This window comes from Psammomys obesus, unplaced genomic scaffold (genome assembly GCF_907164565.1).
Source record: "Psammomys obesus unplaced genomic scaffold, mPsaObe1.curated_primary_1811, whole genome shotgun sequence".
NCBI classification, from domain to species: domain Eukaryota; kingdom Metazoa; phylum Chordata; class Mammalia; order Rodentia; family Muridae; genus Psammomys; species Psammomys obesus.
In genome coordinates, this window is record NW_026590905.1 from 459952 (window position 1) to 481812 (window position 21861).

Genomic DNA, 21861 nt, shown 5'->3' on the forward strand with positions numbered 1-21861 from the left:
TATCTATCTATCTATCTATCTATCTATCTATCTATCTATCTATCTATCTATTTATTTTAATGGCTGGTGTAGCTGGGCATGATGGCTCCAAAGAGGCAGAGGCAGGTGGATCTCTGTGAGTTCCAGGACAGCCAAAGCTACACACAGAGAAGCCCTGTCTCAAAAAACAAAACGAACAAACAGAAGGCTGGTGTAGTGGCTTAGCAGGTACAGGTACTTGCAGCATAAGCCTGGCAACCTGAGCTTGATTCCCAGAACCCACATAAAGGTAGACTAGGAGAACTGACGGCACACAGATGTTCTTGACTGCCACATGTGCCCGCACACACATCATGGGGCCTGCATACAACACACACAGATAATAAATGTAATAAACTTTATTAAGTAAAAGAAGAGACTAGAGCCATCACTTAGGGCTAGAGCACTTGCCTGGCATGCAGGAAGAAGCCATAGGTCCCACCCCACTCCCCACATATAAACAATGCTGAGAGTTAGGAATTGCGGCGCTGGCTAGTGGGTGGCTGGGAGCCCTTGGTATCCCTGGGGCTTGGGAGTTTTGTTTTGTTGCTACTTCTGTTTTTGAGACAGGGTCTCCCTGTGTACCCCCTGCTGACCTGGAACTCACAGCAATTTGACTGCTTCTGTGTCCGCGGTTTTGAAGGAGGGTTTCTGTGATGCAGAACTGCTGTCATGTGTGGCTGTAAGCAGTTCCCAGTAGGAGGCCATTGCCAGGGCTTAAGGGTGAGATATAGGGCTGGAAATGCATAGCACACATGCCTTACACAGGGGCTGCAGAGATGAATCAGCTGTTAAAAGCCCTTGTTGCTCTTTCAAGGGTTTGATTCCTGGCACTCACATGGCAGTTTACAACTGTCTGTGACTCTTGTTTCCAGGGAATCGACATTCTTCTGGCCTTCATGAGCACCGAGCAGATACATGCTACACATACATACATGTAGGCAATACACTCACTATAGAAAATAAATCATCTTTTTAAAAAATAAAATAAGGTAAAGCCAGGCTGGTGCCACATGCCTGTAATCCCAGCACTCGGGGAGGCAGAGGGATTGTTGTGAGTTCGAGGCCAGCCTAGTCTACAAAGCAAGTCTAGGACAGCCAAGGATACAAAGAGAAACCCTGTATCAAAATAAAATAAAATAAAATAAAATAAAATAAAATAAAATAAAATAAAATAAAATAGAAAGAAAAGAGTGGTTTAGTTATATGGCATTTGAGACAGTATGAAATATCACACTAAAAATATCCAGGGAGGAGCCAGGGGATATGGGACTAAAATAGGAAAAGTCCATATTAAGTTGAGTGAGCATCGAGGAGTTTCCACAGAGGCAATATAGCAAAAATAGAGAAACAAGTTTGGATGTTTTAGGAGGCAGTGGGGATGTGGGGTAATACAGCACTTGCCTAGAAAGAGGGAGGGAGGCCCTAGGTTGATGACCCCGGGGGTTGGGGGATGTTCTGTAAAATTGATATCAACAGCTGGCCCAGCAGCACTTGGAGTTCCACCTTCTTCCTCACACTTGAGAAACACAGCTTATTTTCCTTGACCCAGATCATGTGATCTACTGACTGACCAAATGGAGCCATATCATATTCCCGCAGAGTTCACAAATGGCCACAGGGACGAAAGACAAAATGCATCAGATTTTAATGGAAACAGTTCACTTCTGTTTTCTTCAAGTGAAGCCTTGCAACTTTAAGGTTAATAAGTAACTGCCTGAGTGTGCAGGAAAGAAGGAGCTAAGGAAGCACCCACAGCGTGACATCCCTGGTCCTGACAGCGCAGTCTGAAGCACGCAGACCACAGGGAATCCGCCTCCCTGTGCTGTTCACATGCTGTACCTCATCCCCTGTGCGGAGCTGCGGCCTGTCACAGCCCACAGCACACCCTGGACTTTACTCCCCTTTCCCTTGGCCTGCTGAGGACCTCCTTTAACGATCACAAAGGAGGAAGACTGGGCACGGCCACCGGTTCTCAGACTCCCTGGCTCAACAGCATTACAACCTGTTTGGTGCGACTGAAGGAAGACAGTGGCCTGTTGAGCCGAGCATTCCGCTCTCGGGGCCACCTTCAGGATTTTAGCAAGGTGGTACTGAAGCCTGGCTGCTCACAGAATGGCAGCTCCTTTTCAAAGTGCACATCCTTGGCAGTTAGACAGCTGGGCAAGTGGGTGCGAGATGCTTGATGCTTCTGACAGTCACAGGTGAGGGTTGCCACGCTGGCAAGCACCAGTTCCCACAAAGAAGGAGTTAAGACTGGGAAGCAGCTTGCGGGATACCACTCTCCCTAAAAACAGCTCCTCTGGGAAGGGTTGACCTAGCCGCTAGGCTCCGAAGCATGCTGAGCTGGGCAGCAGCCAAGGGCAAGGTTCGGTGTTTACATACCCACCACAGGCCTGGGTTGTCACAGCAACTCAACCGGCACATTTCATCCCGTTTCCTTCAGCGGCTTTCTCAGACTGTGCCCTTCTCGAGTGTGGTCTCAGTGTTCTTGGTAAACAGGCTTGCTCCGTTCCTTCTTGCCAGTTTCTCAGTTTGACCTGTGTGGGACTGAACAACCTGCACTCCTCCAAAGTTCCTAAACCAGGAGGGAGCAGACAGGGCCCCTGAGGCAGCCAGAAACGGAGCTACAGGCCTGTATGCTAAGTCTGCAAGAACACAGCCAGGACCCTGGCTCCTGTCATGCATCTTTTCTTGGTCTTACAAAATTATACGTTCTAAATTCTGTGGAGAGTTAGAAATACAGAGAGGAACTATTCTTGGCAGCCCTGTAGAAAGCTCAAGAAGTGACTATCGATCCTAGAATAGCCAGGGAAAGGACAGGAAAAACTGTAAGAAGTGGATACAAGAACTCAGGATTCAGGACAGTGTAAGTCCTGTAGAGTCCAGGCAGCTTCTCACACCCCAGAGGCCAAGGAGTCACCATGACTCAACTCTGAAATATCAAGAAGTGCTAAATTAGGGCTGGGGAGAATACAAGCCCTGGGTGTGATCCAGGCATGGTGGTGATCCTGGCAGTCAGGAGGTGGAGACAGAGGATTAGGAATTAAAGGCAACAGAGCAAGCTTGGGTAGCCTGGGATACAAGAAGTGCTAGCTTTAAAAAAGAAGAAAATGTTAAATTCTCAACTGTAGGGGCAGAGTAATTATGTTCTTTAGTTGTAGGACATCCCACATGGTTAAAGGTTTTAGTACTCAGAAAGATAAGTCCTCACTATCCAGGATTTCCGAGCACTCCCTGACAACTAAAATCTCCTGGCTCAGCCTCCCGCTTGAGTTCAGCCCTGAGGATCTGCGTAATGGTGGAAGAGAGCGGACTCCACAGAGCAGCCATCTGACCGCTACACACTCACTGTGGCACTCACGCCCATACATAGCATGCACACACACACAAGTAAATACATTTTTAAAGTTTAAAGTGTTGTTTGTTTGTTGGGGGGGGCACATTCCATGCAGCACAGACTGGCCTTGAACTTGCTGAATAGCCAGAAATGTCCTTGAATTCCTGACCCTCCTATCTCTGCATCCCAAGTGCTGCAATGTATATTACCACCATGTCTGGCTTATGTGGTTCCAGGAAATCAAAGCAAGAAAGTGAGCTCCAGGCCAGCCTAAGCTGTATAAACACAACTACCCGGAGCCAGGTGTGGTGGCACCGCCTTTAATTCCAGCACTTTGGAGGCAGAGGCAGGAGTATCTTTGTGAGTTCGAAGCCAGAGCTACATAGAGAGACTGTCCCAAAAAAAAAAAAAAAAAAAAAAAGACAACTAGTGGTTACCCATTTACTTATAATAGATGGTGAAGCCACTCTGGGGCTAAGGCTTACAAGGTCAAAGCCTATCTAAGCTGTAGAGACTTAGGGTCAATTCGGGCAGCTTTCTGAGACCCAGTCTCAGAACAATGAAATGTAAAAACAGGACTGGGTTATAGCTCAGTGCTGTAGTATTTTTCGAGCTTGTGTGAAGCTCTAGGTTCATTCAGCCACTTATACTGTATATGAAAACATAATCAAGCAGCTTCTTTCTCAGATTGATGCTCTTTAAAAATACTGCAGTTACCGGATGCTGGAGGGATGGCTCCGTGGTTAAGAGCACTGGCTTCTCTTCCAGAGGTCCTGAGTTCACCTCCCAGGAGGCATACATGCAGAGCACTCGTACATAAAATATAAATAAACAAAGTATAAAAAATATATTGCAATTACCACCAGGCTGTTGTGGTGCATGCCTTTAATGCCAGCACTCAGGAGGCAGGTAGATATCTCTGTGAGTTCAAGGCCAACCTGGTCTACAGAGTGAGTTCTAAGATAGTCAGGGCTACACAGAGAAACCCTCTCTCAAAAAACAACCAACAACAATAAAAAGCAATTACTACAAGCTCAAAGCTTGATAAACTAACTGCATTTTGTATTTTAATTCCTTTATTACATTTGATTATTTGTGTGTGCGCGCAGCCACACATGCAGGCCTCAGAGATCACACTTGTCATCAGGCGTGGTGGCAAGTGCCCTTACCAGTTCAGCCATCTCCCTGACCCTATGTTTTATATTTTAAGAGCAAGAAACACAGCCACTATAAACCAGGAACAACTCAAAACCACTACGGTGACAGGATAGGTAAGGTGTCCTTCCAAAAAGCCAAGAAGAAGACTAGCTATCCACACGTACCCAAGTGCAGCCATGTGACACTCGACACTACAGAGTGTTGAGTCTGCGCCAAGCCTCTGCCTGTGCTGTTTTTGACTCAGGGATACCAAGTGCCCTGGCCCCTTCTGATCAAGTGAGCAGCGCTTGGCCACGTAGACCTCAGTGGCCCCGAGCTCCCCGGGGAGTTTGCTCATGGCCCTTGGATCATGCCCTGAACTAAGTTTGGAAGACATCTCACTTCTCAGAAATCCGAGGGTGCTGTCCTCACAGGGTGGATCACAAAGAGTAAAGCACCATTTCTGAGCACAGTGAATGTTTTCTTTTCTTTGGGTTTGTGTTTTGTTTGCATCTGCTTTGTTTACACAGGTTTCTTTCTACATAGGCGCTTGTCTGGCCTCAAACTCAAGATCTCTTTTCTTGGCTTCTCAAATGATAAGACTAGCAGCCTGTGCCACCATGCCCAGACTTGTGTCTTAATTTATTATTATACGGTGAAGAGAAAACGTCCTAGCAGTAGTTGTTTTGCTTGATAGAGGGTCCTGTGCATCACCAGCTGGCCTTGTTTTGTATGTAAATGGTAACCATGGACTTCTGATCCTCCTGATTTCACCTCCCAAGTGCTGGGATTACAAGTGTATACCACTGTGTCCGGTTTCATGTGGTACTGGGGATCAAAGCCGGGGCTTCTAGAATACTGGCAAGCACTCCACTGACTGAGGGAGATTCCCTAGACCTTGCTAGGTTTTTTGAAACAGAATCTGCCATGGAGCTCAGGCCTGCCAGGTACTCACTGTGTAGTGCAGGCTGGCCTCAGACGTTAAGATTCTCCTGCCGCAGCATCTTGAGTGCTGAGATTGCAAGTGTTCATCACTATACCATTTCCTCCATCGTTGGTAGGTATAAAGGAAAGGATTTGGTTTTATGTTGCCTTACTTAAAAATACTTGCAGTTCTAACTGTGTATTTACAAAAACAGAAAAACAAAACCTTGCTTTGTGGGGGTACTATTTTGTCCTCTCTGTTAGCATCCATAGAGTATTTGTTTTTTGGAGGGCCAGTGAGATGATTCAGGGGATAAAGAACACTTGTCAAGTAAGCCTGAAGATCAAAGTTTGCTCCCTGAGTCCTACATAAGGTGGACGGAGAAGGCAGACTCCACAAAAGTTGTGCTCTAGCACTATGTTCACACATGTATGTAAGAACACATGTACACACATGTATATCACACACACACACACACACACACACACACACTAATCAGTTTCTTTTAATCCTATGTTTTCCCTTTTCTGACACAAGGCACAAGTAACCTTCTTTCTATTTTTTTTTCCCATCTAGGCTATCCGTTGGCTCTATTTTACCGGCATTACCTTTTCTACAAGGACAGCTACCTCATCCATCTCTTCCATGCTTTGACAGGCCTCTCAATTGCCTATTTCAATTTTGGTAAGTGAGTGGATTGAGCAAGGACACTGCCATAAGAAACCTGCGGAGCAACAGACCAGAACAAAATTCCCCTGAGAGAAACTCACAGATTAATAAATTTTAGTTCGGAAAAAGTTTTCATCCTTACAATAAGAGGATCAAGGGCTGGAGAGATGACTCAGTGGTTCAGAGCACTGGCTGCTCGTCCAGATGTCCTGAGTTTAATTCCCGCAACAAATGGGAGCTCACAACCATCTATAATGGGATCTGATGCCCTCTTCTGGCATTCGGGTGTACATGCATGCAAAGAGAGTGCTCTTACACATAAATAAAAATTTTAAACAAAAAGGATTGAATCAATAGGAACATGCTTAATTTTTTATTGTTTTCTTTTACATTCCCCTACTGATGAAAAAAATATTTGAGAGTCAGGAAAGGTGACACAGCGGCTAAGAGTGTTTTCTCTTCCAGAGGACCCAAGTTCAGTCCAACACTCATGCCAGGTGACTGAAAACCAGCTGTAACTCCATTCCTAGGGGATCTGATGCCCTCCTCTGGCTACACGGGCCACACATGCACACACCTGCATATATTCACACATAAATAACGACAAATATTTTTAAACATGTTGAAAACAGTGTATTAAATAATTCAAAGTAAGGTAACATATCAAAACATTACTTGGTACCCCATAAGCATGTACATTTTTATGTACGAGCTAAGGAGTAAATTAATGCGAGGCATTGTGGCGCACACCTTTAATCCTAGCACTCAGGAGGCAGAGAAGGGCCAGCATGGTCTATGTAGTGAGTTCCAGGCTAATCAGGGCTACATAGTGAGACCCTGTCACAAAGTTAATAACAATGATAATAATTAGGGTTATTTAGGAGCTGTCAAGATGCTTCAGCAGGTAAGAACACATGCTGCCAAGTCTGATGCTCTTCCCACATGGTGGGTGAAGGTAGCAAAATCCCTCTCACTGCCCTTTGACCTCCACACTTACCACGGTACACCCACCCACACATAAATACTTGTTTTGAGACAGTCTCATGTAGCCCAGGCTGCCCGTGAGCTGTACAGAAGAAGGCAATCTTGAGCCTCCTGCCTCTACTTCCCAAGTCTGGATGGCAGGCATGGCACACTGTGCCTGTTCCAGTATAGCTGGGGACTGAACTGGGCAGGCACTCTACCGGCTGAATGGCATCCCGCCCTCCAACGTTGCTCACTGGTTTTGTTCTCGTTTTTGTGGTTGGGAAGCTCAGGAGCATGGGCACACAGGTCCTAAACGCTGCTCTCTTCTCTGCACCTAGGCCACCAGTTCTACCACTCCTTGCTCTGTGTTGTGCTTCAGTTCCTCATCCTGCGACTCGCGGGCCGCACCATCACTGCCATTCTCACTACCCTTTGCTTCCAGATGGTAAATTCTTCTCGTAGCGGCTCAGGCCACATCTGACAGCAGGCGTGGGAGGGGCAAGGCAGGGCGCCAACACGCAGCTGCCTGCCTGTGGCCGGGCAGTCCACCACAGGCCCTAGGCAGACTGTAGCGGTAACTCGGCACTTGCCTCTGGACTGTGTCAGCAGGGCTCCCTGGTTCTCACCGGGGTTAGCCCAACTGCCCATGAGGGCAGTCACTCAAAAGTAAGGCAGAAAACCAACTTAGAATGCGCTGAGGAAGCTAAGCCCGTAAGTGTCCATCTGAGGCCCTAAGCAAACCACTCCTTGCTGAGGTGGTAATGCCCCATTTGTAGGATTTATTTATTTACTGAGACGGGTCTCACTATGTAGCTGAGGTACCTTTGAACTCTGTAGCTCAAGCTGGCTTTAGTCTGTCTCAGGTTCCAGGATTCTAGGTCTGCACTAGCAAGCCTGGCTCATAGGAACTTCGTAACGCCTTAAGTGATGGGACCAGAAGAAAGGGAAAATGAAAGAATAGAGGGGATTTCACAACAAGGGGGAAATCAAGAAGTCAGGCATGCTGGCACAGGCTTGGAAGGCTAAGACAGGATTATGAGTGGGAAACCATAGACCACCAATGGGGGGGGAAGAAGAAAGGTATGATGATGGTGAAGACACCCCTTCTCCTAGGCCTACCTTCTTGCTGGATATTACTACACAGCCACTGGTGACTATGACATCAAGTGGACAATGCCACATTGTGTCCTGACATTGAAGCTAATTGGTAAGTGGAAGGGTACTGCTTCCTCCTTTACAGCTGGGTCTCACCCACTGCGCCAAAATAAACCATACTGTGCTCCTGTCACGCTCCTGGCTACAGTCCGCCAGCAGACCACATCCTCATGTCTACCTTCCCCTCCCCTTCTCTCTTTGCTTAGGTCTGTGTATTGACTACTACGATGGAGGCAAAGACTGGGTAAGGACTAACTCTGTGGCAGAAGCTAAGGATTAACCAGGGGGAAGGAGAAAACCTGTTACCAGAACACCGGCTGTGCCACCAGGGCAGAGCTTCTGCCTCATCCTCTACTCTATGAGCTATCTGAAAGCAGATAGCAACTGAGCAAGGACGAACCAGGGTGACTTGTCCAGGTCCAGCTCTTGCACAAAGTTCAGAGATCAGTGCCAGCAAGGCATTTGTCACGCAGCCACAGGCAGCTGTTGGCTAAGCTATCCCACACATTCTTACATGAAGCCACTTTGCACCCTTCACCTCCACCAAACAGAAGCCAAACCAAAGAGCTCCAGGCAGTGGGGCACAGGTTGGGAGCCCTCAGACTGGCTCTTGAGTCAAGGCTATCCTGAACTGTGCATTCTCTCCCGGCATAGAACTCCCTGACCACTGAGCAACAGAAATATGCCATACGGGGTGTCCCTTCCCTGCTGGAAGTTGCTGGCTTCTCCTACTTCTATGGAGCCTTCTTGGTAGGACCCCAGTTCTCAATGAACCACTACATGAAGCTGGTGCAGGGACAGCTGACTGACATACCAGGGAGGATGCCAAACAGGTAACCGCCCCTCCCAGCCAACACCTCTGTGTACGCAGCCCACCCAGCACAGCCACTTCTGAAGTGACTTTCCTGAAGGCCAACCCTTGCACCCTGGCCTGACCGACACAGTGTCATGTGGACAAGTCGACGTGCTCCTCAGCCTAGAGAGCCCCAGCCATTCATGCTGACCCTGAAGTACAAACAAATGTAAAGACTCACTTTTATGCCTCAGTTGTGCCCCTCCCTTCAAAGCCACCTCTCATATAGAGACCCTGTTCAATATACAAAAATATATACTTAACAGGAGATAATGCAAAAGCCACTACAATTCCCTCCCTAGGAACTTGGTACCCTGAGTTTGAACATGAGTTGAAATTGCTAGTTCTTTCTGTACATGGGGTTTGTTTGGTTGGTTTAGTTTTTCAAGACAGTTTCTCTGTGTAACATACCTGGCTGTCCTGGACTTAATTTGTAGACCAAGCTGGCCTTGAACTCAGAGATTCTTTGCCTGCCTCTGCCTTGGGATTAAAGGCATGTGCTAACTGTGGAGTTTTTAGCCTTACCACTGATTGAGAATCCTGGAGAGATTCTGAACTCAGTAGCATGCTGAGGGTTAAGGCCTCCCACACACTGCTCCCTCCTGCCCTCGATCCTGTAACTTGAGTTTGCAAGTAGTCAAGCACACAGGGCCGTCTTTCTGGGAAACAGCTCCAGGCAGAAGCCTCCTGTGCCACTGCACACAGTCGCCACACCCTGAAACACTCCTCTCCATGACTGCAAGTCAGAGGGTGAAGGGTGAGGCCCTGCTGTCTCTGACCCTACTTGTTCCTTTCCAGCACTGTCCCTGCTCTCAAGCGCCTGAGTCTGGGCCTCGTCTACCTGGTGGGCTACACCGTGCTGAGCCCTCACATCACAGAAGACTATCTCCTCACTGAAGACTATGATGTGAGTGGCTGTCAGCAATGTGCCTGCTATCTCAGAGATAAGCAAAGAGCCCTACAGATGACAGAGAAGTAGGCCGTGCAATCTACAGATGCATGTGGATTTTGTTCTGGTCTATGAGAAGTGGCATATGCCACCCAGACCATCACGTGCACGAACAAATCTTGTGTGCAGAACAGGGCCAGGTGCACTGTTTAGCATTCCCTGACCCCCCCCCCAAAAAAAAACAAACAAACAAACAAAAAAAAAAAAACAGCTTTCCTTGCTTTGTGCCAGGTAGGTGACTTCTTGGAGTGCAGAAGCCATGGCTCTGAAGCCTGCTTCTTTTAACTGAGTGAATTAGGGGCTTGTGAAGAGTTCATGATCCAAGAGGGAAGGGAAAGCTGGCCTTTGCTCCAGTCCCGCTGAAAAGCTTACAGTGGTTTCATATCCATTCTGGGCAGATTTCTCTGAAAATTAACACAGACTGTGGATATGCAAGGCCCCTCTGTATTAACCGTACAAACGCACAGACTTTGCAAAGGAGGAGGTAAATGGATGTTGGCACCTCTTGGCTGGTCACAGATGAGTAAGGCTGCACTGTCATGGCACCTGCAACATCAGGAATTGATAGGAGGGAAGGAGCCAGCTACAAGTTTGAAAATAACGTTTAGAGACCTGTGCCGTGCCTGTGTGCATCCCTAATGCTCATGTGTTCTCTCCTCAAGAACCACCCATTCTGGTTCCGCTGCATGTACATGCTGGTCTGGGGCAAGTTTGTGCTGTACAAATACGTCACCTGTTGGCTGGTCACGGTAAGTAGGAAAGTCATTTAGACAAGCTGGGGAGGCTGGGAGGGCGGAGTGGCAAGAACCCTAAGGCGCCCCTCTCCTCAGGAAGGAGTGTGCATTTTGTCGGGGCTGGGCTTTAATGGCTTTAAAGAAGACGGGACCGCGAAATGGGATGCCTGTGCCAACATGAAAGTGTGGCTCTTTGAAACAACGCCTCGCTTCAATGGCACCATTGCCTCTTTCAACATCAACACCAATGCCTGGGTATCCCGGTAAGCACTGAGGCCTGGGCTCCTCCTGCACTACACTCGAGGGCAAGAATGTTCCCTCACCTCTGTCTGTTTCCTCCCCATCACTCTAAGCTTTTGTTCTCACCAACTCCCCCCCCCCCCCCCCCCGAAAAAAAAAAATCTGTAAAAGAGCCTCAAGCCTTGGCTGCAAACCCTGGTCTTGCCATTGTTTAGGTCACCCTCGTGTGCCGTTTACAAGGCTGGCACATAAGCAGCCTGAGAATGTATCCTCGCACCATAGCACCTTTGCTGCCAGACACTCAGCAGGTACTTTCTGCCTGCGGAGGCAGGCTGCTGAGCCACTTACCCATCTAAGCCTGGAGTCTCTGTTGTGTCTGAACTATGACAGCTTTCCTCCATCTCAAGCCGTCCTATTAGCACTGCGTCCTGTACCCTCAGTGGCCACAAGTGGGAGCCAGTCAGCACTCCACTCCCCAGGGCAGAGACCCAGAAGCAGGAGTCAAGTGTGAGATTCATCCTTACCCACCCTCTTCTCTAGTTACATCTTCAAACGCCTCAAGTTTCTTGGAAATAAAGAACTCTCACAAGGTCTCTCCTTGCTGTTCTTGGCCCTCTGGCACGGCCTGCACTCAGGATACCTGATTTGCTTCCAGATGGAATTCCTCATTGTGATTGTGGAAAAGCAGGTATGGCTCAAGGGTGGTAGGAAAGGGGGAATGGGGAGGAGGACAACACTGATGGCCTCTCCTTCCTCCCCAGGTCACCAGCCTAATCCAGGAGAGCCCGACCCTGAGCAACCTGGCCTCCATCACTGCCCTGCAGCCCTTCTACTACCTGGTGCAACAGACCATCCACTGGCTTTTCATGGGTTACTCCATGACCGCTTTCTGCCTCTTCACGTGGGACAAATGGCTGAAGGTAATGAAGACCTGTTTGCTGGGCTGCCGGAGGGTCACTAGAGCCTCAATAGCATGAGATAACCTGCGCCTCACATCTGTTTCAGTGGTCTCTGCCTCTCCACAGGTGTACAGATCCGTCTACTTCCTTGGGCACGTCTTCTTCTTGAGCCTACTATTCGTGTTGCCTTATATTCACAAAGCAATGGTGCCAAGAAAAGAAAAGTTAAAGAAAAGGGAATGATCTCCTTCCCTGGTGAGTAAATAGCTACAGGTTATGGGCTAGAACCACAGACGAGGGGAAGAAACGGCACTGGAAATTCAGGTGGATTTCAACGTAGCCTGGCCCTCGGGGTTGTGGGGTGCGTTGTGCTGTGGGGTGCTGCTCTGGCCAGCCCTCTAAGCACGTGCTTGCCTTGTAGGTGGCTGAGAGCTGGACTGGTGCAGAAACTACTTGTCTCCCTTCTCACAGCACTCCTCACCCCAGAGCAGAGACGCCAGGAGCTGGAAGTCCGCGCCCCCAGCTGCGCCTCTGCCACAGCCAAGTCTTCACCAGGCCAAAGGGGAAGCTCTTGTGGGAGGAGCAGAGGGGCTGCACCCCTGGACTCCCCCATGCACGTTGCCTTATCTCTTCCCTCTAGCCAGGAATCTGTTGTTTTTCTTCTGCCAATCTACTACGATTGTATATGTGCCGATACCACCACCCCCCCTATGGGGGGGGAGGGAAGGGTACAAGGCCCTGCCTGCTCCACTTTTTCTATCTTGGAACTATTACCAGATAAAGTCACTTCTGTTTATTCAGTTTTTCACTGCTAGCATCCCAGACTGCTTTCTTTCATACATGTGCTCTGTGCTTGCTAAAGCTGAGGTCATCAGGGCCTCTCCTTGAGAGCACAGGAATCTAGGAAATCAGGAACCTTCAAAGTCTGCAACACCAGAGTCTAAGGGGGACAGTTTACACTACCATGTACTGCTGAGTTTAAGAACTCAAAACAATCAGGTTTGAAAACAAAACAGTCTTTATAGGAAAAAAACAAATAACTAATATACAGTGTGGGCTCCCTGCTCAGCCGTCTTGCTACAGAAGATTATCTTCCAGCACAGCTTAGGAGCCAACAGACTCAAGAGTCCTCTTTGAAAACCAGGCTCTGCTCTTCTCAAATGACGCCCCAAACTTCCTCAAAAGCTGTGGTAAGTTTAGCACAGGTGAGGGCAGCAGAGAGCGGGTAGTTGCTGATGGACACCATCTTTTCTGTGTACTCCACATTGACCTGAGAAGAGAAGGATCTGCTCAGGCCACCCTCACCCTGTGGCAGGTTCAGACTTCAAGGGCAGAAAAGCATGGGAGAGCTCATGTCTGAGCAGCAGTGTGATTCATTACCAGATCCTACAAAACTTTATCTGCTAAAGACATGGCAGAGTCCTCAAAGAACGCACACTGAGGCGGGAGTGCAGCTCCCACTTGTTTCATGCCCTGCACTTCCAGTTTGCAAGAACAGGGATTTTCAAGATGCTATCAGCTCCTGGAACCCTGCCATGAAGAACTATGCACAGAGCCCAGACTGTACCTTGCCATGGGCGAACGCCCCCACCACGAAAACAACTGGGTCACTACTGGGCACCAAGTCTCGTACATCACTGACGTCTGTGACAGAAAAGGAAGTGCCAATCTTCATACAGCCAACTGGGAAGTGGTCAGACACTGGGTTCTTAATTACCTAAAGACAGAAAGAAAAGTCAGCCTCAGAACTGGCCCCAGGGCCCACCAACAGGTCTCACCAGCTCACCTTCAAAAGCTTCTGAGGGCCGTCAGCTGCTCGGACGCTGAGTTTGTGTAAAAGCTGAACTAAAGGGGGATAAAGGACTTCAGTAGTAAGAAACAACATTCTTCTGCTCAGTGACCTAAGCAGAACAACCCCTGAGGAAACTGGGCTCTGTGTCCTTTATATCACACTATTCTCTAAGATGCCTCACATGAACACTGTCGAGTACATCACTGATACCGCTGACAAGATCAAGACAGCCTTACCCTCACACAGAAACATAACAGAACAGGGGAATTGAATTTCTGTGAACACGAAGCAACACCAGGAGTCTGTCCTGGCGGTTACTCCCTACCACTGAAGGACTGGGTATGTGATAATCACTTTTCCTCTCTTCGCTTTGCCAGTTCATTCAGAACCTAAAGGTCCTAAGGTTTCTCACCCATGAGGCCACAAAAGCGGTCAAAGGTTCTAGGAATCCGAGTCTGGGGGTTCACTTCAATCAGCACATTCTTCTGTGTGTGGATATAAACCTGTAGCAATCCAGCTCTGTTCAGGGGGCTGTCCATCAGCATCAGTAAGCTCTGAGAGAGAGAGAGAGAGAACAAGCACAGTGAAGCCTGACAAACAGCACCTACTGCCTTCAGAGTCACTAGCTCTGCCCCCACAAATACCTGGTGGGTGATGTCTGGTCTGACTTCCCCTGGGTCCCGTCCATTCTTCAATAACATGGACTTGTGCTTGTCACAGTTGAGTAGCTCGTAAGTTTTCCCTACCTGAAGAACAGAACATAATGAGAGCAATGCCTGAACAAACATCACAACAAATGCAAGCCCACTCGACACCTAAGCCAGAAACACTAAGTGGGGGCCAGAAAGCTTTTCAGGGGATTACCATAAGACCACATTTACACATAGAATAACTACCTTACAGCAAAAAAGGAGGGCACAAGTCAGCACATTTAGTTTTTAAGGCCTATGACTATCAGGCAGGGTCACAGAAGTTCTCAAATCAGAGAGGGGATCATGAACAAGACTAGTCACAAGAGCAGTATGTATGTGCTAAGGAAAATGCCATTCTAGGAAACAGCAAGAACCTGCCTCAAACAAAGGAATTTGGCATAAGCAAACCACTGAGAAAAAGCAGGCCTCAAACTCAAGAGTTCCACCTGCCTCTGCCTCCCAAGTGCTGGGATCAAAGGTGTGCACTACCATGCCCAGCAAATAATTTTAATACATATTTGCGTGTGTGTATTTGTTGAGACAAATTCCTAGAGACCTGGCTGTCCTGGAACTCATTATGCAGACCTAGCTGGCCTTGAACTCAAGGCTTACCTTGATCTGCCTGCCTCTGCCTCCCAAGTGCTGGGATGAAAGGCAGGTGCTAGAATATATGTATGTGTATATGCACTATATGTTATATATAATGTGTATACAAATATATGTATAAATATGTATACATTCACACAAACATTTTTTAATTTTAGTTTTATTCAAGAAAAAGTTTCTCTGTATAGCCTTGACTGTCCTGGACTCACTTTGTAGACCGGGCTGGCCTCAAACTACTGGAGACCTACCTATCTCTGCCTCCCTGAGTACTGGGATTACAGGCGTGTGCCACTGCGCACAGCTATTTTTTTAATTTATTTTTATGTACACTGGTGTTTTGCCTGCATGTATGTCTGTGAGGGTGTTGGATACCCTGGAATAGGAGTTACAGACAGATGTCAACTGTCATGTGGGTGCTGGGAATTGAACCTGGGCCCTCTGGAAGAGCAGCCAGTGCTCTTAACTGCTGAGCCATCTCTCCAGACCCTATATTTTTTATAACTTTATATGTATGGGAGTATTGCTTGCCTGTTATGTATGTGCCACCTGAGTGCAGTGCCTATGAAGGCCAAGAGTTCATCAGATTCTCTGGGCTTGGACTTACAGAAAACTGGGTGCCATAGTGTGGGTGCTAGGAACCAAAACTAGATTTGGGAACCAAAACTCCTCGGCAAGAGCAAGTGCTGTGAACCAAGCCATCTCTCTAGTCTTGCTCTAGGAATTTTAATTGGCCATAGCCTTTTTGATGTCTCAATAAGTAACCTGGAATAAGTAATATTAATTTATTTCAAGTACTAGGTATTATTCTAAACAAATATAGTAACTCCTTTACTCCTTCCACCATTTCAATCAGGTGAACTGATCTGCCTATGTCACAACTGGTATATAGGAAGCAAACCAGTGTATCAGCGTTCTCAAACACTGATACAAAGAAGGTTTCCACACTTGCAAGTTATTCTGGGATTGCTAGTCTGATAATGTCAAAATCAACACTCAAGGGTTAACAGGCAGCTAGGTGCAGTGGTGCACGCCTTTAATCCCAGCACTAAGAAGGCAGAGATAGGCAGACATCGGTGGAATAATAATAATAATAATAATAATAATAATAATAATAATAATAATAATAGGGGCTGGATAGATTAAACAGTTAAGAGCTCAGCAATTAAGAGCACTGGCTGCTCTCCCAGAGTGACGGGGTTCAATTCTCAGTACCCACATAGCAGCTCACAACTGTCTTTAACTCCAGTTCCAGTGCACTCTAGCATCCTACAGAGACAAACATACATACAGGCAAAACATCAATCCACATTAAAAAAATAAGTATTTAGACAATAACGATAATGATGATAGGAAGCCACTTAGAAATACATAAAAGCCTGCAGTTAGGCTGGAAATATCAATTACTTCAGAAAATCAGAAATCTGATTAATTGATCAGTTAATGAAAATAGATGGGGGGGAGGGGGAAACAGGTTTTCTAACTATGGGAATGAGAATCAAGAGCCTCCAACCCAGGATGCCAATATCCTACAAAAGCAGTTCATCCTTCAAAAGAAATTTTACTGTTCAGTTTCCATTCATTCTGGTCCCCCCAAGATCTAATCAATTTACTACTTCCACACTCTCTGTCCAAGCTACCTTGACTGTCTCCAGACTGGCCCCTTCCAGCACCACAATGAGCCTACGGCCTCCGCTCTTGCTTCCTGCCCCAAGCCGGGGCCTCTTAGGCGGCTCAGTTTCCCAGTCCTGTTCCTGCACTGCAAAACGCCGCTCACGAGGTTGGAAATCGCCACTGGGCGCAGCCATCTTGTAAGCAGACCGGAAATGGCGCTGAGGTCCTTAAGTAAGAACTTCGCGTCCGCCCTCACTGCAAACTTCCTTCTAGCTGCCATTTTGAAAGAGGGCGCTTGGAAATGGCGATACCCGTGGTCCTGAACTACCGAAGCCTCTCCAGGATGGCCTCCTTCCAGAAGAGGCGGGACTTCCGGATGCGCCATTCCTGTGCGCGGAGTTCAGATCCGCCTAGGCAAGGGGGAGGGCTCAGAAGAGAGCGCACTTCCGGTGCCCTTTCTCCCGGGAGCACCACGGCCCCCAGTCCTCGTGTGCAAGGCGAGGTCTGTGAGCTGGAGTGGGGTAGAAGCTGGCGGGCACACCCCTCCTGACCGCTGGTGCCACTGCCTTCAGGAGGATCAGACATGGCCCAGAATTTGAAGGACTTAGCGGGACGCCTGCCCGCTGGGCCTCGGGGCATGGGCACGGCGCTGAAGCTGCTGCTGGGGGCCGGGGCCGTGGCCTACGGCGTCCGCGAATCCGTGTTCACCGGTGAGCAACCGCCTTTCCCTGGCCGGACCTCGCAGCCCCCAGACCCACTGGCCTGCCTCCCCCAGGTGTCCCCGCCTCCCTGCTCGCTCGTCCCCGTGCCAGTGCGCCGAGCAGTGCTTCGAGCAGTAGCCTGTCCTCATTCCCACTCCTCTCTCCACAGTGGAAGGTGGTCATAGAGCCATCTTCTTTAATCGTATCGGTGGCGTGCAACAAGACACAATCCTGGCCGAAGGCCTTCACTTCAGGTAATGGCGGGCAGCGCAAACGGGCCCTAACCTTTCACCCTTGACGGCTGTAGCCAGACTTTCAGCAGGATTCCAGTGCTGTTTTTTTCCCCGTCCTCACTCCTGCTGCTCCGACATAAAACTCCAGCCGTACATAAAGGGCTGTTCTCCTTGTCTGTAGTCGTCATAGGGAGGAACAGGCCCAAGGACGAGTGGTGAGGGAAACTTTGCAAAATCAGTGAAACTGCAGTTTCCCAATTCCTGTCCCCTACCTCTCCTCTCCAGGATCCCCTGGTTCCAGTACCCCATCATCTATGACATTCGGGCTAGACCCCGAAAAATCTCCTCCCCCACAGGCTCCAAAGGTAAGTGTGGGCAACGAGAGCAGCATGGTAGGTGGGGAAACAAGCAAACATAAAATGAACCTGACAAGGCCGCCAGGAATGGTAGTCTTTGTTGTTTCTCTCTAGAATCAGAATTGCCTTTGTGGGCTTCCCTACTGCCTAGATTTAAGCGTTTTTTAGGCCCTTTTTTTCTGTTAACTTGTTGATTACATCTGTACTCTGGAGAAGGTTCCTCCTCTTCATTAGCTGTTTACTTGTAGACCAAACTTAGAAGCCCTGCCTTTGAATTTCCCCAGGCCTCTGCCTCTTTCACATGTACACACCGAGGCAGGTAGTCCACAGTGATGTGCTTCTCTGTGCTGTTTTCAGTAGGTGTTGTTTATTCATTCACTAATCCATAGGCCTTGAAAAGAAACAATTCTGGTTCTCAAGTCCCTAGAGTCTAGAGGAAAACCCATGATTGTTGGTGAAGTCCACTTTGGAGGTCACATCAAGTCTAGTAGCAAGAGGAGGAAAAAAAAAAAAGGCAACTATACTAATGAAAGGCCTGTAGGAAAGATTTCACAGTGAACAGGATCTGTTTGGCCTTGCTGTTCCCCTGTTCCCAGAGAAGTGCTGGGCTGCCCTTCAGTAAGGCTTGCCATGGTGGGGAGCACTCCTAGAAAATGCTTAGAAAGGGGGTTGGCCTGAGCCAGCCACTGCTGACCTCTCCCTCAGACCTGCAGATGGTGAACATCTCCCTGCGTGTGCTGTCTCGACCCAATGCCCAGGAGCTCCCCAGCATGTACCAGCGCCTCGGGCTGGACTATGAGGAGCGAGTGCTCCCGTCCATTGTCAATGAGGTGCTCAAGAGTGTGGTGGCCAAGTTCAATGCCTCGCAGCTGATTACCCAGCGGGCTCAGGTCTGACTCCTATCCCTGTCTGCATGGCTTCCCTTGGTCCAGGGTCCTGGGTCCTAAAAAAGGCATTTTAAGATGAGGGGGTCCGCTGTAGTTCAGTTGGTAAGTGCTTGCCTAGCAAGCACAGCCCTGCCTTTATTCCCAAGCGTTGTTTATACCAGGTATGGCACATGCCTGTAATCTCAGCACTCGAGTAGACACAAGAGGATCAGAAGTTTAAGGTTATCCTTGGCTGTGTTAGCCAGTTTGACGTGGGAAAGCCGTACTGTCACTGTGGGAAATATGGAGAAACAACTGTAGAACTTGATACCAGTCGGTGTTAAGAAGGAAGTGCAGCAGAAAACAATGGCAATATAATCTTACCCACATCTCTAAAGAAGTTCTTTCCTTGCTTGGTAGGAGGCTAAGGAGATACATACTGCATTTAAAAAAGGGAAGATTAGGTGTCATTGTGACATGTGGCGGCCATGCCACCTGTCTGGTGCTGCCTCATCTGTCACATGAAGAGATTGAACCAAGTTTTCTCTAGTGAATGTTTGAGGACTTAAGTGCCAGGCTTGCTTCCCATTCTCAGGAACTCTGGTACTCTGATAGTTACAACAACATCACCTTCCTTCCAGTTCTCTGACCCCCTCAAACCACCCATCCCTTCCCCTCCCCACCCATGCCGCCAGGTGTCCCTTTTGATCCGAAGGGAGCTGACAGAGCGAGCCAAGGACTTCAGCCTCATCCTGGATGACGTAGCTATCACAGAGCTGAGCTTCAGCCGAGAGTACACAGCTGCTGTAGAAGCCAAACAAGTGGGTAAGTCCCAGGAGGTGGGGCCTTTGGGCTTCTGGAGACGGGAGAAGGGGTCACTGCATGTGTCCGAGTCTCACAGCGGTTCACTTGCCACCACAGCCCAGCAAGAAGCACAGCGGGCCCAGTTTTTGGTGGAGAAAGCAAAGCAGGAGCAGCGACAGAAGATTGTGCAGGCTGAGGGGGAGGCCGAGGCTGCCAAGATGATATCCTTGTGTTGCAGAGCTTGGCCTAGCCCTTGGGACACCCTGCTTCCCTCCCTCCCTCCCTCCCTCATGGGCTGGCTGATGAGACTAAGGCGAATGCGACTGCCTACTGACTCTTGGCCAGGGTGAGGGGTTGACTGATGAGATCTGAAATCTTGGTGGGGTGCCTGAGGCCTGACTCCCTACTGTAAGGCCAGATCAACAGCATTGCTGGCCTTGCCTTCATGTCTGCTGTCACCATAGTTCTGGCAGCATCCTGCAGGGAGGCCCACAGGGGGTGGCCAAAGTGTGAGTAGCCATGTGAGCGCAACCTTGAATCTGACAGCCTGGAGGACTTCTTGGGGAGGCGTGGGGGGGGGAGGGCAAGGGTGTTCTGGTCACAGATATAACCTGGCCTAGATAAACCCTTAACCCTGGCTGCTCACCTTGGAGAAGCACTGAGCAAAAATCCTGGCTATATCAAACTCCGAAAGATCCGGGCCGCTCAGAACATCTCTAAGACGGTGAGTGGAAGGTCTCACTCAGTAGGGCTTCCCGTTGGGATTGAAGTATTATTCGGCTCTAGTCACACAATGGCGTTAGAACCTGGCTTGGATCTCTACTTAAGCAGCTTCCTTTGGTACCCTTCCTCCCCCAGAGTGACCCCGCAGTGTTCACCAGACCACGTTTGTGGCTGTATGGAACTGTAACACCAAGGCTTCTCACTGCCTGGATCGTTGTTTCAGAGCAGGGTCCCCTTGTTCATTCCTGGGTCGCCCACTGGATCACAGAGACTCGAGGGCTCTGCTAACACAAGCATCCATTCCCTATCCTGCAGATTGCCACATCACAGAACCGCATCTATCTCACAGCTGACAACCTTGTGCTGAATCTACAGGATGAAAGCTTCACTCGGTAAGAGGTGCCGCTGTGCAGAGAGCAGAGCAGCTACAACTGGATTCTCTTGCAGTAGTCACTGGGCCCTTGACAGTTTCTCTGACCACTAAAATCAGAAAAATGGGTGTCTGGCTTTTTGGTAGTTCCTTCTTGTATCCTCTAGGACTGACTGTATGAAACAGAATAGGTTGTCTTATGGAAAAGGCACTTTATTTTAAACAATTAAGTGAAAAGTGATGGCTGATGGTGTCCTTGCTTGAGAACTGCTGCTTCGCTGGTAATGACAGTGTGCTGGAACGGCAGAAATAGTGGCCAAGAGAGCCTTCATTGGCACTGGGGGTCAGAGGTCTAGAGCAGCTGGGGCCTGAAGCTGACTAATTAATAACACCTGTTTCTCTTCTGTTTCCTGCTCCCTTCACAACATGCTGGCCACAGGGGAAGGTAAGTCACTGCATCCTTGCTGTAGGGTCCTGGGGCTCGTCTGCTCCCTGGGCCTATCCCTATACCTCCCCATAGTCAGAACTTCATTTGGGAAGAAGGGATAGTTTGGGGTGTTCTGCATCTCACACTACATCCGTAATAACATGAGGGGTGTTTTCTTTGTTGTACAGTGACAGCCTCATAAAGGGCAAGAAATGAGTGGACAGCAAGAATACCACCAGAGGAGGAGCATCTCCTTCTCCACTAGGGAAGGAGGAGCCAGCGAGGGGTCAAGCACACCACCCTGACCCAAGCATCACGTGATGGATTCCTCTGTATCTGCCCTCTGGGATTAGGAAGCCTGAAGACCAGCCCTTTCACAGGGTTCTCCCCCTCCCTGTATTGGCTCAGGGGGGCCAGGACAGTGTGATTTCTTTGTGATTTCCTAGTGTTGTCCCTCTCAGAATGGGGGCGAGATAACCACCATCCCAGGAATTCTCAATAAATAATTTTTATTACTTAAACTGAAACCAGGTTTTGCATCTGAGTGTGTTTATCATCAGGTTACGGGAGGCAGTTGTTCACATGCACCCTCGGGTCCCTGCCAGCAGAGGGCATAAGCAGGCTGGCTGTAGCTGCAGGACTAAACTGAGAGCAGCAGACCTCAGAACCAAAGGCTCAACTGCCCTTTACCCCACCCACACGTCTACCAAGTGAACCAGCTGATTTAATAACATCTTTTGTAAAGCTGAGCAGCTGTGGCTTTGCTGAGCCAAACTAAAAATGTGATGACCCCAA

General features: G+C 48.7%; 3 protein-coding genes and 1 non-coding gene across 4 annotated transcripts in view; 3 read left to right on the plus strand and 1 right to left on the minus strand.

The window, feature by feature from the left end:
- Positions 1-12693, plus strand: part of Lpcat3 (lysophosphatidylcholine acyltransferase 3) — a 36246-nt gene extending 23553 nt beyond the window's left edge. The window contains exons 2-13 of the mRNA XM_055609301.1: positions 5997-6104; positions 7394-7500; positions 8169-8262; positions 8417-8454; positions 8865-9043; positions 9862-9970; positions 10675-10761; positions 10843-11009; positions 11527-11674; positions 11748-11906; positions 12012-12140; positions 12307-12693. Of these exons, the coding sequence (XP_055465276.1) occupies positions 5997-6104; positions 7394-7500; positions 8169-8262; positions 8417-8454; positions 8865-9043; positions 9862-9970; positions 10675-10761; positions 10843-11009; positions 11527-11674; positions 11748-11906; positions 12012-12128 (1313 nt within the window). The 3' untranslated portion in view covers positions 12129-12140; positions 12307-12693. The remainder of the gene's footprint in view (positions 1-5996; positions 6105-7393; positions 7501-8168; positions 8263-8416; positions 8455-8864; positions 9044-9861; positions 9971-10674; positions 10762-10842; positions 11010-11526; positions 11675-11747; positions 11907-12011; positions 12141-12306) is intronic.
- A 192-nt stretch (positions 12694-12885) lies between these two features.
- Positions 12886-16837, minus strand: Emg1 (EMG1 N1-specific pseudouridine methyltransferase). Its single transcript, XM_055609303.1, has 6 exons — positions 16613-16837; positions 14322-14423; positions 14090-14231; positions 13672-13730; positions 13453-13602; positions 12886-13155 (listed from the first exon to the last, which is right to left on the minus strand). The coding sequence occupies exons 1-6, from the start codon at positions 16778-16780 to the stop codon at positions 13042-13044; spliced, it is 735 nt and encodes a 244-aa protein (XP_055465278.1). The 5' UTR covers positions 16781-16837; the 3' UTR covers positions 12886-13041.
- Positions 16838-17009: 172 nt separating this feature from the next.
- Phb2 (prohibitin 2) lies at positions 17010-21593 on the plus strand. The gene is made up of 8 exons (XM_055609302.1): positions 17010-17296; positions 17457-17541; positions 17806-17885; positions 18582-18766; positions 19438-19567; positions 19664-19767; positions 20193-20270; positions 20585-21593. The coding sequence occupies exons 1-8, from the start codon at positions 17170-17172 to the stop codon at positions 20663-20665; spliced, it is 870 nt and encodes a 289-aa protein (XP_055465277.1). The 5' UTR covers positions 17010-17169; the 3' UTR covers positions 20666-21593.
- Positions 19842-20091, plus strand: LOC129678603 (small nucleolar RNA U89). The gene has a single exon (XR_008720412.1). It is a non-coding gene; the product is annotated as a small nucleolar RNA U89 (small nucleolar RNA).
- Positions 21594-21861: the final 268 nt, after the last annotated feature.